Source organism: Microtus pennsylvanicus, chromosome 19 (genome assembly GCF_037038515.1).
Source record: "Microtus pennsylvanicus isolate mMicPen1 chromosome 19, mMicPen1.hap1, whole genome shotgun sequence".
In the NCBI taxonomy this organism is placed as follows: Eukaryota; Metazoa; Chordata; class Mammalia; order Rodentia; family Cricetidae; genus Microtus; species Microtus pennsylvanicus.
In genome coordinates, this window is record NC_134597.1 from 28,848,028 (window position 1) to 28,863,442 (window position 15,415).

General features: G+C 41.6%; 1 protein-coding gene across 2 annotated transcripts in view; it reads left to right on the top strand.

The window, feature by feature from the left end:
* The window catches only part of Nup205 (nucleoporin 205), a 70,525-nt gene that overhangs the window by 54,158 nt on the left and 952 nt on the right, over positions 1-15,415 (top strand). Inside the window, exons 31-42 of one of the 2 annotated variants that reach the window (XM_075953392.1) lie at positions 26-174; positions 1,327-1,518; positions 2,281-2,402; positions 3,969-4,107; positions 5,962-6,088; positions 8,126-8,202; positions 10,558-10,686; positions 10,864-10,990; positions 13,168-13,334; positions 14,024-14,147; positions 14,554-14,682; positions 15,194-15,267. In XM_075953392.1, coding sequence (XP_075809507.1) covers positions 26-174; positions 1,327-1,518; positions 2,281-2,402; positions 3,969-4,107; positions 5,962-6,088; positions 8,126-8,202; positions 10,558-10,686; positions 10,864-10,990; positions 13,168-13,334; positions 14,024-14,147; positions 14,554-14,682; positions 15,194-15,267 — 1,556 coding nt within the window. Of the gene's footprint in view, positions 1-25; positions 175-1,326; positions 1,519-2,280; positions 2,403-3,968; positions 4,108-5,925; positions 6,089-8,125; positions 8,203-10,557; positions 10,687-10,863; positions 10,991-13,167; positions 13,335-14,023; positions 14,148-14,553; positions 14,683-15,193; positions 15,268-15,415 lie in introns of both variants that reach the window. The other variant, XM_075953391.1, reaches the window with a different exon arrangement.

Here is a 15,415-nt window from a genome sequence, read left to right on the forward strand (position 1 = left end):
TTTTTTTCTATTTTAATACTTGCAGCTAAGAAAACCATGTGGGAAAGGCTGACAGCCCCTGAAGATGTGTTTAGTAAATTACAACGGGAAAATATGGCTATCATTGAAAGTTATGGTGCTGCCCTCATGGAAGTGGTTTGTCGAGACGCTTGTGATGGCCACGAGATTGGAAGGGTAAAATAACAATTGTTTAGAACTGCTACTGAATAAGTATTGTGCATTTATGAAGGTGTACACTGAATCAACTTTTAAAATGTACGATGCAGGTGGAGAATTATTTACTATATTATTTTATAGTGAGTTTGCTCATCTGCTGTGATTGTAGCTTCTGTTTTGTTACTCTGTTTTGATTGTGTGGAATCTTAACTCAGAATTACTTCTTAATTACATATGCTAAGTTTGAGGTTTGCAAGTAGAACAACACGGATAGAAACAACAAAAATGTTGCCTAATAGATCTTTGGTCTGTCTACTGCTGGACATGATTGTGTTCTCTTTTATATGATACCTTATGAAGGCAACTTGCATTTTCCCTTCAGTAAAGCATCGTGGCATCCTGATGACACGGTGAGAGGATTTCATCCCACTGGACAATCCTGTAGCACTTACGTGGTTTATTTCAAGGCCATGGAAGAAAAAAAAACTTAAGAAATAGGATAAAATACAAACTAGAGAGCAACCCCTCAATTATGCTTAAAAATTTTAAATACTTTTATATATATAATAAAACACTGGGAGGAAATAGATCAAAATGGGTTTAACTGTGTTTATTAGTTTACATGTATTTTTAATACTTTTCTAAGATTCCTCTATATACCACATAAAATTCTAGAATTAGAAGTAACAGTTAAAAGAAAACATGGGAGCTGGAGAGGTGGCTTGGCAGTGAAGAGTGCTTACTGTTGTTGGGGAGGATCTGAGTTCACCTCCCAGCACCTGCACTGGGCAGCTCACAATGTCTGTAACTTCAATTCCAGGGAATCCAATGCCTTTTCTGGCTTTTATCGTGCTTGTAATCTCACACAGGCATGCACACGAACATTTTTAAGAAATTAGTTTTCTGTTCTTTTAAACAAGTAGTGCCTGGTTCTGGCTAAAATATAAATTATATTTAATACAGGTTTTGCTTCAGATTTAAAAGTTGAAACTGAAAATTCTCTTTATATCAAGAAATTGAGATTCTAGTTACATACAGTTCCAAATTCTCAAAAAAACATAGAAATTTTATTATAAACATTCTTAGTACCTCAAGTAAAGGCAGTGGCTGTCGGTGGTTTGGTAGCCATTCACATATTGGGCCTTTGATTCTGATTCCTTCTTCCTTTAGATGCTGGCCCTGGCTCTTCTTGATCGGATTGTCTCTGTGGACAAGCAGCAGCAATGGCTCCTGTACCTTTCCAACAGTGGCTATTTGAAGGTCCTTGTGGATAGCTTGGTGGAAGATGACCGTACTCTGCAGAGCTTGCTGACTCCACAGCCTCCTCTCTTAAAAGCCCTTTATACCTATGAATCCAAAATGGTAAGGGTTGTGGACATTGGCATTAGGTCAGCAGCCGTCTTTAGGGCCCAGAGGTGTGTATTGGAAGGCTGCTGTGCTTTCCACTGGGCTACTGCTGCACCCTGAGTATTTCTGTTATATAAACTGTGGTTATTTTAAGAGCTTGACATCTGGGAATTTGTGCTAGGAACGCATTTTCTGTGTGTGAAGGTGTGCTGGAATTATCCTGAGAAGGTTCGAGGGTCATATCCTGCTGCTTGCTTACTCAGGATGCTCCTGAGAGTGGCATGAAAGCCAGGATTCATGGAAGGAGCAGCAACTTAAACGGAGTGTCTGCTTTGTCATTTCCTTCCCTCCAGATCTGTTAGAATTCCCCCATGTTAAATATTTTACGTCTGTCACAATCATGGAAGTCTTAGAGTCTTTTTCTTTTCGCCCATTTATTCCTAGATATTTGCTAAATATTTAATATACTAAAGCCACACTAGAAGTGAGCACAGCAAACTCAACTGACCTGTTGACGTAAACTATATTTGAATTGAATAATTCACAATAATAATGTACGATTTGCAACAATAATACATGTACAGTAGTATAAATGTACAATATTTACCTCTGAGTTCCCATAAAATATCTTAGGAGAAAGATATGATGTATTTTTATAGGCAAATCAGGATTTCCCCCTCATTAGTGATTAATAAGGAATGTGTATGAGTGTCTTGTGTTGCTGTGAGGCCCTTGGCCATGATTTCAGCACTGATGCGTCCTTTCTTAACTTTGCAGGCGTTTCTCACAAGAGTGGCTAAGTTACAGCAAGGTGCATTGGAGCTCCTAAGGTCTGGGGTGGTTGTGAGGCTAGCACAGTGCCAGGTATATGACATGCGCCCAGAGATGGACCCACATGGGTAAGTGTCCACACGAACCAGCTTGTTTACACTCCTAGCAAAGGATTGTAAAGGAATAATGGAAATCACAAAGATAATTTTCCTAAGGGTTAGGGAGTGTTGCATGCCTTTGTCATTTTCTTGTAAGTGGAAGTTCCCAAGATAGTAAAAAGTAGGTGGGACCAATTCTTTCCATTTCAGAGGAGTAGTGTGCTGTGTGTGAGAGAGAGGGTGAGAATTCTGTTAGCCCGTGTTACCTTGCCAGCCTTATTTTATATGAGTTCCATAGATACTTGTTTCTAGTCAGGGGCCTTCTAAAATAATAGTACACTTAAACCTTGTTGGTAGGTGTGGTAGTACACGTCTGCTTGTAAGACTAGCACTTGGGAGACTGAGGCAGGAGGATTGTGAGCTTGAGGCTAGCCTGGGTTGTATAAGGAACAAAATCACGGAGAAGAAAAGTTTCAGGATGGTTTTTTTTGTTTGTTTGTTTGGTTGTTTGGTTGGTTTTTTTAAGACAGGGTTTCTCTGTGTAACATCTCTACCTGTCCTGAAATTCCCATTATAGACCAATCTATAGGCCTTGAACTCACAGAGATCCCCCTAAACTCTACCTCCTGAGTAGATTAAAGGCATGCACTACTACTGCCCAGCCTTAAGTTTCAAGTTTTTCAGCAGATGTCAGTTCAGTCATTCAGTTTTTTAAATTTAATTTTTAAATTTGGTTTTTTAAATTTAATTTTATTCATTTGGGGTGTGTGTGGCTTGCAGGCACTACAGTGTGTGTGGAGGTCTGAGAACAACTTTTGGAAGTTGCTTCTCTCCTTTCAGTGTGGGATCTAGGGATTGAGATCTGGTTGTCAGGTTTGTAAGTCACACAAACACTTTTAGAGCTGATTCTTCCCATGAGCTCTGGTTCCCCCTCCCACAGTGTACAGGATGGCAGCATTGATAGGCAATCAGCATATCTTCCTAGCAATAATAGTTACTTAAGGTGAGCTTAGTTATTGCTTAAACTCAAAGAAAATCCATTGGCAAATTAGTGTCTAAGCTTATTTAGGCTAAACACAGAACTGTTTTACTCAGGAGAAGGGATATTCTCATACTAAACTACAAGGGTTTCTTTTAAATCTTCTTTTTTAATATTTACTTATTTATTGTGGATACAATATTCTGTTTGCATATATGCCTGCAGGCCAGAAGAGGACACCAGACCTCATTACAGATGGTTGTGAGCCACCATGTGGTTGCTGGGAATCGAACTTGGGTACTTTGGAAGAGCAGGCAATGCTCTTAACCGCTGAGCTATCACTCCAGCCCCCCTAAACTACAAGTTTTAAACACGAAAGTTAACTATTTCTTTGTCTGTAAAGAGAGTTTTAAGTTAAATACTTTTAGATCCTGACATAGAATCCCTTGTCTACATAAAGCATCTTTTTGTGTTCTGCTTCTGTTCCACTCATTTTATTTTGTTTAAAGATTTTAACATATAAGTGTTTATAATTTAGCATGTAAATAATAGTGAATTTTTAGGACCCTATCTTAAATGCAGTATTGCTCTCTCCTTGTTGTTTGAAATGAATCAAGCATGTTTGGTATGAGAGACCCCCCGATGTTCATCCCAACGCCCGTGGATCGGTACCGACAAATTCTTCTTCCAGCCCTCCAGCTATGCCAGGTCATCCTCACATCGAGTGTAGCCCAGCACTTGCAGGCAGCAGGACAGGTAAGGTGAACACTTGTACAGAAGTCACTTAGAAATGCAGAGATTCTGTAGATGGAAAGCTCACGTGAAGTCATGTCCATCCTGTTAGTGGCAAAGCAGAGTATAGAGCGTCTGACCAGCTTTTGTAATCTTGTGTGAGTGAACATTGTAGCTGCTTAGTAGAATCCTGAGATGGAAAACAAGAGATTGAGATTTATTTCTGTAGAAAAGTAAGCAGTTATCCTGATAGGAATAAGATGACATTTAAGATGTATTTTAGCCAGGGATTTAGAGAGGGTATAGTGGGCCTGTCTTAGTTGCTTTTCATTTTTCTTTTTCTTTTCTTATTTTTTTATTTGTTTTTTTGAGACAAGAGTTTCTCTGTGAACAGCCGTTGCTGTCCTGGAACTAGCTCTTGTAGACCAGACTAGCCTCGAACTCTCAGATCCACCTGCCTCTGCCTCCTGAGTGCTGGAATTAAAGGTGTGCACCACCTCTATTGCTTTGGCAAACACATGACCAAGGCCAAGGCAACTTAAAAAAGAGGGTTTAATTGAGCTTGCAGTTTCAGGGCGTTAGAGTCCACGATGGCAGAGCAAAGGCATGGCCACAGGGGCAGCTGAGAACTCACATCTTGTAGGAGGCAGAGAGAGAGCACACTGGGAATGGTGTGTATCTTTTCAAGCCTCCAGACCCTCCCTCAGTGACACACCTCTTCCTACAAGGCCATATTCTTTCTAAACAGTTACCCCAACTGGGGCCAAGTATTCAAACATATAAGCTTTATGGGGTCATTTTCATCCAAACCACCACAAGGTCTATAGAAAATACAAAAGAGGAGCCTCACACCTTGTGTAGTAGTGTGTATTTGTAAGTCCAGTGCTAGGGGGGCTGAGGCCATAAAATGAATTAGCCTGGCTATGCAGTGAAACTCTGTCTCAAAATAATGAAAACAAAGCCCCTAAAACTGGGTATGGCTATACATTCCTGTCATCCAAACACTTAGGAAGTAAGGCAGGAGGATCGAGAGTTCAAGGTCTTCCACAGCTAGGTGGCTAGTTCAAGGCCTTCTTGGACTCTATGAGACCCTGTTCCCAACAAAAATAAAAAGTATAAAATAAAGTATCATATTTACACGTGATTTTTTTAACAGCATGAGGTAATGAGATGCTTTTGTTTCTGATATTTTGTGTTTTCCTACGTTGCAGTCAGAGTTACCTCCCAGGTAGTAGTTGTGGTCTCTACAGCGATGCTTTATTTGCCCTGCAGCAGCCCAAGGGACATCCTTTGATACTCAGAATGGCTTTGAGCTCATTCTTTAAACTCGGGGTTTCCTGGACTGCTTCCTTACTAGATTAAGTGATCCTCCCCCACTTCTACCCGCACACTCCCACACCTCCACTTTTCCTCAGCAGTGTTCCAGACAATAACAAAGGCAGAAGGACGGAAGAATTTCTGTCGCTTTCGTTCTTGCTTTATCAGTAGTAACAAGAGCTTTTATGGTTGAAGCATGCTACCCAAGTCAGGCTTACAAAGAGTGACTTCTTTGAGTTTAGTGACCATTTTATGCCCATTAATATGAAATTCTCTTGATTCCTTTTAAATAAAGCAAAAGAAGTAAAATAGGTGTTTTCACGCAGTGTTTCTAAGTCATGGTCTCCTACAGCTAGGTCTGCTGTGTTAATATGCAAACTTTGACTAGTTGAGCTTTGTGGTAAGGTGTGGTTATATTTTGCTTTGTGAGGGAATGAGCTGTTTAAGTTGAGAAAGCAGCTGCTTCTCTCGTTCTTTATTGCATACAGTTCCTTGCTGAAAAGATGAATTATACATATGATGTAGTTTTCTTCTCTTCCTCCTCCATCTTGGGCCGCTCAGGTGCTGCAGTTTCTCATTTCGCATTCCGACACCATCCAGGCGATCCTGCGCTGTCATGATGTTAGCGCCGGCTCCTTGCAGGAATTAGCTCTGCTGACAGGAATCATAAGTAAAGCAGCACTTCCTGGTGAGTTGGTTATGTTGAGCACAAGTTAATTCTCTACAGACTGGCACAGACTGAGGAGAGACGTTTCTATTACTCTGCAGTTACCATGCAACTGACTTGAACTTGGTACCGGAGACATTCGACTACCTTTATTAAGTAATAAGTTTATACTTATATCAACCATATACTCAAAATAATCAAAAAGTTCAAGGAGATAATTAAAAAGCATCAGGGTCTCATTACCTGCATTTGGTAAATAGCTTTGCAAACACTGCACTGCATGTATTGGGATCGCAGCATGCAGAGGTGATAGACGAGCGCAGTATTACCCTTCAATTTGCTGGTTTAGAAGAATTTTACATGCATTTAATGGATTAAAAGCTTATTGAAAGCTGGGTGGTGGTAGTGCACACCTTTAATCTCAGTACTCGGGAGGCAGAGACAGGAGGATCTCTGTGAGTTTGAGGCCAGTCTAGTCTACAGAGCGAGTTCCAGGAAAGCCAGGCTGCTTATTAAAGAGAAATAAGAGGAATTTCTTTTAATTCTAGAAATATTTCACGAGTGTAGAAAAAAATTAAGTCGGGCTGTGGTGGCGCACACCTTTAATCTTAGCACTTGGGAGGCAGAGGCAGGCCTGGTCTACAGGAGCTAGTTCCAGGATAGGCACCAAAGCTACAGAGAAACCCTGTCTTGAAAAACCAAAAATAAAATAAAGAGTATAGAAAAACTAGTTATTAAGAGGTTGCCATGATTAAGAAAAATGCTAGGAAATGATGAATTTTTTGTCACTTTTGTTCTTAAGTATAATTTCTATACTATGTAAATTCTAAAGCCAGCACCCTAAAGTCAGTCTTGGCGTTTTAAATTTTCACTGCAGGCCTCTTCTTTGAAGGAGAAGGTATATTCACTGGGTCCCCTTGTGTTTAAGGTTGCTTGGTGCTGCCAGTGATCTTGAATGATAGCGCAGGTGATGAGGCTTGTCCCCTCAGCACATGCAATGCCTGGGACCCTGTAACATGTTCCTTAGGTATGTGCTGGCGCTGCTTTCCCCAGCATGGTGGTCAACTCGAGTATGCAAGGCTCTTGAGAGGTTGGGCTGTTGTTATTTATAGGTGAGGGATTTGGAGCACGGGACTGTTACAGAGTCCCAGGCAGTGTGCATTCGGAGCCTGTGCACTTAACTACACTTCCTCTATTTCTGTGAGACAGCCCCTGGTCTGCTGTCTCTAGCACTTTGCCTCTTTGTGGCTGCGTCTGTATTTGAGCCCTCTGGGTGGGAGAGTTGATTAAGACTGGGTGCAGTTCCTCTCAGAATACTTGGAGGCTTGCTACTCTGAGGGGAATTGGGGTCTTCTCAGTAGTGGAGGTCAGAGTTTGACTCCAGGACAGTCCCCCTTCCTGCCTCTACCACATCCCATAGTGTAGTGCAGGTATTGCAAGGGCCTCCTCCTGATTTTCCCAAGTCTTAACTCCTCAGTATGCTTAGGGTCCGCAAGTGTTCCGTGAATTTATCCTCATTCCTCCATGCTGCTTCCGAGGGAGCAGCCAGGTCCTGAGCTGAGGCTCAGAGCTTGTCCTGCAGCTTATTCTCCTTTGTGTTTGCGGCGTAAGTTAGCTCCTCCTCCACTTCATTGTTAGGAGGAGGGTTACAGTTCATTCATCTTGTAAGTCTAAGCTCTCACTGCTTCATAGGAAGTACTGATTTCTGATTTTAGAAAGTTTGAAGGTTTTTTTTTTCTCTTTGGATTCTTTTCATTTATTTTACATACTGACCACAGTTTCCCCTCCTTCTTCTCCTCCTGAAAGTTTTAAATAAAGGTTTTTCTTAAACTGTTAAAAAATACCTTTGAAAGTACCTTCGTAGGTTTTAGGTTGTGTGAATGCCCTTGTGCTAGTGTTGCTAATCTATGAAAGATGCTCAGTCTTTGGAAAATTCTGTTTCTCCCAACTTTGATGGCAGGAGTCTGCTTGTGCATGTAGAGGATATAAATTCCAGAAGCACTCTATAGTGTTTTCATTATAACACTAGCTACCTTACACATAGGCCATGTTTTACAGGTATGTTAAATGAACTCGATGTTGACGTAAATGAAGGATCCTTAATGGAGCTCCAGGGACACATTGGAAGATTTCAGGTAACTGACTTATTTCTTGAAATAGTCATTTTAAGATGCTGTCCCCTAGACTAGAGCTGCCCTTTCCGCTGTTTCATGGGTCCTTTGATGACTCTGAATGACCTGTGTCATTCAATTACTTGATGTTCCCAGAATCACCTTCTGACTTTCTACTGCAGGTGAAGATTTAGTTCTTTAGCCCTGCTCTTCTCCCAGCGTTTCCTAGAACACACTGCTAAAGCTTTAACACAACTGTATCACAGGGTTTTTATATTAATGTTCAGTGTTTTGCTATTATGAGTAAATGTTGTTGATGAGTAAGCTATGAGCAACTGTTAATTTTACTATCTTGTTTGTTTGGTTGGTTTTTGCTGTGTGGCCCTGGCTGACCTGGGACTCTCTATGTGGATGAGGCTGGCCTTGAACTTGTAGCAGTCCTCATTCCTTTGCTTCCAGCCCTGGATCTACAAAGCTGTGTCAGGTTTTTTTGCAGCGTTTTGCTTTTCTACAGTTGACAGCTGACCCTACCCTCCTGCTCTGGGGCAGACTTTTTGAGGCAGTCTGGCCTTAAACTGTTGCTCTTCCTGCCTTCACCTACTAAGTGCTTTGCCTTTTTAAAAGTTGCTACGCATGTCTTTAAGCCCAGCACTTGGGAGGCAGAGGCAGGCCTGTCTCAAAAAAAAAAAGTTGGTTTTTTTTTTTTGTGTGTGTTATTACTAGTTTATCCCGAAATTCTTCATGCATATAATCTTCTTTTAGCATATTGAAATGTATTAGTTCATCAATTAGATATTTTATGAAAGGCTTTTTAAGAGCCTACTGGTCTGCTTTGACCTAAACATTGTCCTCTCTTACTAGCTATAAAATAATTACATATAAGACTTTACATTCTGTTTTTATATAATAATCTTCTTAACCAGTTACCTTTTCATAATCTATTTTTCCAAGTTTTTTTTTAAAAAAAAATGTCAGGGCTCAATAAAAGAGTGCTTTTCTAGCTTGTGCAAGGCACTGAATTTGAAGTCCTAGTCCTAACTCATGTACCTGTTCAAATTACATGTAGTTAGGTTCAAGTACATACACATGGTATGTTTTGACATCATATTATTAAATAACTTTCCAGAAGGACATAACACACACACACACACACCCAGTTTTCACCTTTTGTTCTTTTTTTCATCAAAAGGGAGAAAAAGACCTTTTAGGTAGCCTCTGGGAATATTGGAACAGGTCTGTTTTATCTGTAAAAGCAGAAAACACAGGGGAAAGTACTTAAGCTGGCAATATTTACATTGAATTCTTAAAATTATTACTTTGTTTATTGTGTTTGTATATGCACACACATGTGCCATTGTGTACACCTGGAAGTCAGAGGACAACTTATGGGAGGGAGTCTGTCCTCCTATACATAGGCCCCAGGGGTCAAGCCCAGGTTGTCAGGCTTGGCCTTTACCTGCTGAGGAGCCATCCAGGCCTTGCATGTTGTCTGCCTGTAAATTCCTAACCTCTCAGGGAGTCCCCAGACAATGGAGTCTCACCTTTAAGTTTGAGTTCTGGTAAGACTATGAGGTTTGTTACTGACCGTCTTTAAGTTTGAGTTCTGGTAAGAATATGGGGTTTGTCACTGACTGTCTTTAAGTTTGAGTTCTGGTAAGAATATGGGGTTTGTTACTGACCGTCTTTAAGTTTGAGTTCTGGTAAGAATATGGGGTTTGTCACTGACCGTCTTTAGTCCTGGTAAGACTATGGGGTTTGTTACTGACCGTCTTTAAGTTTGAGTCCTGGTAAGACTATGGGGTTTGTTACTGACCGTCTTTAAGTTTGAGTCCTGGTAAGACTATGGGGTTTGTTACTGACCGTCTTTAGTCCTGGTAAGACTATGGGGTTTGTTACTGACCGTCTTTAGTCCTGGTAAGACTATGGGGTTTGTTACTGACCGTCTTTAGTCCTGGTAAGACTATGGGGTTTGTTACTGACCGTCTTTAAGTTTGAGTTCTGGTAAGACTATGTGTGGGGTTTGTTACTGACCGTCTTGTCATTGCCTTCTTATTGCAGTTTGCATTTGTACATTAACTTGTATTTTTTTTATAACTGTCTCAGAAAGGATTAGTGAATATTTTTATATAGGACATAAATTTTCTTCAAGAGACATTTAGGTCATATTGGGGATATTTTGTGGGGGAAAAAAATCCCTTTGAAAAGCGGTGAATTTTAGCAAGCTTACCTTAGTTGTCTTAGTAGGAAATAAGCTATCAGATGATTTCAAGAATAATTCCGCTCCCCACTGAATTTTTCCCCCTTCTACCTCAAGTAAAATGGGGTAACTGATGTTAAATTCCTTCATCCCGGAGTGAACAGCGTGTCTTTCTTCCTTAGCGCCAGTGCTTAGGACTGCTGAGCCGCTTTGGTGGCTCTGACCGACTGCGGCAGTTTAAATTTCAGGACGATAATGTGGAGGGAGATCGGGTGAACAAGAAAGATGAGATAGAGCTGGCCATGCAGCAGGTAAGAAGGGAAAAAAATGGCACCTGGAGTTTTTATGGTTTTGGAAATTTTGGTAAAAATAACAGTTGTATGTAATTTTACATATTGATTTATGACCTTGTTCTGTACTCTTAAGTTTTTGTGACTTTGGGGAATTTTTAGGCTAACATTTTAGTCATTCCTTTTCTTCCATTGTAGATTTGTGCCAATGTAATGGAATATTGCCAGTCACTCATGCTACAGAGCTCCCCTACCTTCCAGAATGCTGTGTGTCTCTTCACCCCTAGCCTCTCAGAGACCATTAACAGAGATGGGCCACGGCAAGGTGAGCTGGGGGTTTTTGTTACCGTATCTGAGGAACAGCATCGTTAGGAGTAGGATGCAGCTCTGCATCTTGCCTCCAATGAGACACGGTTTATTCTTGATGAATTACTAATGGGAAATTTTTAAAAATTTTTAAAACTTTCCCCCCTGTGTTTTTGGTTTTTTGAGACTGGGTTTCTCTGTGTAGCCCCGACTGTCCTGGAACTCACTCTGTGGACCATGCCGGCCTCAAACTCAGAGACCCACCTGCTTTTTCCTCCTGTGTGCTGGCATGTGAAACCACCACCTAGTTTAAAATGACTTTTTTTTTTTTTTGGTTTTTCGAGACAGGGTTTCTCTGTAGCTTTGGTGTCCATCCCGGAACTAGCTCTTGTAGACCAGGCTGGCCTCGAACTCACAGAGATCCGCCTGCCTCTGCCTCCCGAGTGCTGGGATTAAAGGCGTGCGCCACCACCGCCCGGCTAAAATGACTTTTTAAAGAAAGTGTCGGGGGTACCATTTTAGATCTGTGTGTGAAGCCGGAAGCACAGAGAATAAGGAAAGTCTTGGATTTTTAAGGCTAAAACTAGAAAAGCCATGTAAGAGAGTGTAGTTTTAAATAATACCAGAGACCCCAAAGAAAGCCCTTAGTATTGAGAGGAAGCTAGCTGGGTGGAATGTATGCTCACTCAGTAAGTTAGCTTTGTGTGCTGAACCAGTTCATGCTGAATTCAGTGATTCAGTGTCTAAGTGGGTTGTGTATGCTCCACATTTTTGTCACATGATAATAAACTTGTAGGTGCTAGGTAGGCTGACTTAGCCTCTGTTGTCTTCACAAGCCAGTAGTGAAGGTAAGGTTACCATCCTGTGGATCACACAAAAGATAAAGCTGTTGAATACTGGTTTGGCGATAATGGAAGTTGGTGATTTCCAAGGAGTCTTACTTGCTTCAAGAAGTCCAGGTAGCTTAACTAGTTTTGGTATAGAATATTTAGGAATCCCGTCCCCTTTTGATTTAAAGTCACCCATCAGTGACTTTATTTTTGTTCTTTGAGACCATGTTTCCTATGTACCCCAGGCTATTCTTAAAACTAATTTGTAGCTCAGACTATTCCTAAACTGTTCCTTTGCACCCTCACTAAAAAGCAGCCAAGTAAAAGGTAAGTTGCTGTGTTTTGCTACCAGAGGGAGCTGTTGTAGTGAGACAGGTTAAAATGGAATCCAGTTAATTTTTCAGGTATTTCTTAGGAAGAATGACTTAAAGCTGTCAGTTCAGCAACCAGAACAGTGCAGATTAGAGGTAAATACTTGCAACTGCGACCATTGAATGAGGCGCAAGTTGTTTCACTTTCGGTCAAGAACACCTAAAAGTGTGTGTGTGTGTGTGTGGTTTGGGACTGGGGCTGAGCAGATAACACTGTTCTTGAAGAGGACTCAGGTTCAGTTCACAGCACCTACATGGTGGCTCGCACCATCCATAGGCATGACATGTGCACATTCATACATGAAGGCAAAACACAAATATACATAAGCCTTTGAAAAGTATATGTTGTTGGGTGGGTGTGTAATTTTTATAAAGCCTTGATTTCCACCTAATAAAGGGTGCTCACTAGCTGTTTTCTTTACCTTGTCAAGGAGTCCAGTGATAATCATGTACCTGACTACAGAAGCCCTTAATTACTTGTGTTTTAGCAAGGGTGTTTATTTATTAACTTTGAGATCGCTTTTTATTTTGTGTGCATGGGTGTTTTGCCTGTACCATTTGTGTGCACTGCCTTTGGAGGCCAGGAGAGACATCAGATCTTCTGCATCAGAAGGCAGTTGTGAGCCACTATGTGGGTGCTGGGAACTGAACTGGATACCCCTGCGAGTCACAGCCAGTGCTTTTCGCCACTGAACCATCTCTCCGGCTCCAGCAGTAGTGTTTAACTGTGGTCTTGGGTTATTAATCATAGTCTACATGACCTAAATTATAGAGCATCTGTAATTTTTACAGATGACTTAAACTCATAGAAGGTTGTTTTCCAGGGTGAGGCTCATCCATTGAACTCCAGGTATGCTGACCCCTGTGAGTTCCCCAACTCACTGTGTAATTTGTGGTAGTAGAGGACTGCATTCATGTTCTCCCCTTTTAACACAAACAAACGGAATCCATAGAAAATGTGTGTAAGTGGAACACTGTTTTCTCTTACCTATTAGATACCCAGGTTCCAGTGGTTCCATATTGGCGCCTGCCTGGCTTGGGCATTATTGTCTACCTGCTGAAACAGAGTGCCAGTGATTTCTTTAGCTATTATGACAGCCACCGACGCAGTCTCAACAAGCTACAGAATGTAGAGCAACTTCCCCCAGATGAGATAAAAGAGGTATGAACCTTGTAATGAGCTGTGGGACTTGAAGTTGTTGCTGTACCAACAAGGGCCCAGGTATGAGGCTTGGTCTCGGGAGTAAAGAAGATAGACTCAGTGCTACTAAAGGATCTGCACTTACTTTCCTTTGTATGCATCTCAGAAGCATGGACCTCTTGATTTCAGAACCAGCCAAGTATCTCCTTCTTAAGAAAATGGGAGGGTGACTGCCCCTGTAAAGAGCTTCCAATAATCTCTTCAAAGCCGCAGAGAAATGGGGCTTCCTATTGCAAATGTTTTTGCAGTAGAACTTGGTCTGTTCAGCATCTTCATGTTGTACTGAGTTTCCATGTCAGTCCTGATCACTTCATGTCTGCACTACTCTCTCCTGAAGCTAACTGACAATCATGCCAGTCTTTTTATCTACTGCTTTGAAGGGCTGTTTGTTTTCATCTACTAGGACACTAAGGGCTGGTGGGACACTTGTGGGTTGGCAGTGTCTGTCTGTCAAACAGATTTTCAAAGGCAGCAAGTAAACATTCATGTGGGAATTGACTGCTTCTTTAACTCTCGGTTTTTGGATGATAAACTTGTCCACAAAGCTATATAAATACATTTGAGTGTTTCACAGTTCTTACTATAATGACCTGTTCATAGTATATTATTTTGTTTAAGTTGTTATAATTTATACTCTTTCTTTTACTTAGTTGTGCCAGTCTGTGATGCCTGCTGGTGTCGATAAAATCTCTACTGCGCAGAAGTGTGTCTTGGCGAGACGCCGTCTGGTGAAACTGATCAACAATCGTGCCAAGCTGCTGTCCCTCTGTTCCTGTATCCTTCTGCAGCCTCAGCCCAGAGTGCAGACCTACAGGGTGCCAGCGCTGCCTCTGAGTTACCAAAACCAGTTTGGAAAGGACGTAATTACTGTTTTGTGGCCTCTCTTTTGCCCAGTGAACACCTGAGGGAGTTCCATATTGTTATTTTTATTCTCACTTTCTAGAGTGCTATAAACCTGCAGATGCTTTCTGTGTGGCAAGAGGCTGCTGGCACAGTAGCCTGTAGGCCTCGCCTGCCATAGTTCACATTGGAGCTCTTTCTGGACCATGTTCAGTGGAACTTCATCCCTGTCTGTGAGAGCGTTCATGGTGCATAATCAAGCACAGGCTCTTCTTTCCTCCCCCTTGGAAACTGGTTTATAAAATGCACGTGATGAGATTCTTCTTTAATCTGACTCCAGTTATCATAGAGACCTGCCTGTTTATTCTTTGGCGCCATCTGGAGTACTACTTGTTACACTGCACTCCAACGGATTCCCAAGACTCGCTGTTTGCCTCTAGAACTTTATTTAAAAGCAGAAGACTACAAGGTAAGCTGCTCTCAAAAGAAATGAGCCAGGAATGCATCTACAGTTTTCAGCCCTGAAAAGCCAGCTACTTCTTTCTATTTTCGTTTGTTTGTTTGTTTGTTTGCAGCAAGGTCTTGTTTTATTTCCCAGTCAGGCCCTGAAATCCAGGGCTCAGTTGATCCAGACTCCTGAGTAACTAGACTGTGGATGCACACCACGAACTACTCCAAGTGACCTTAAGTTTTATGTGTTTCAGAGTACTTGGAATCGGGGGCTGGAGAGCTAAATAATCAACACAACTGTTTTTGTGTTTTACTTTTTGCCCTTGGGAAATTATTCTGGAGCATAATGGCTCTAGGATGGATGAACACGCATTAGACTCCTAAAGGAAGGCTGAGACCTGTCCTGGACTGGGATGTGCGTGCCAGGCGTCCAGTGCTCAAAGCTGAGCCATGTTCCACTGCTGGCGGGTGCCTCTGCTGTGCAGTAGACGCATGCTTGCCGAGCTCTTCACTCTGCCTCTCCTCTCCAGATTCCTTTTCTTCAGAACCCAACCTGGACTTCAGAAGTGGGCTGGCTGTAGTGAGCCAACATGATATAGACCAGGTAAGGTTTTGTCCTCATATACTTTTCTCTGTAAATTGAGCTTTGTTTCTCTGTAAATGTAGCAAGCGCTCTTAACAGCTTACCCATTACTAGCCTGGCACTTGCTCAACAACTTAAAATACTTATTTTTATTTTACTTGTGGGTGTC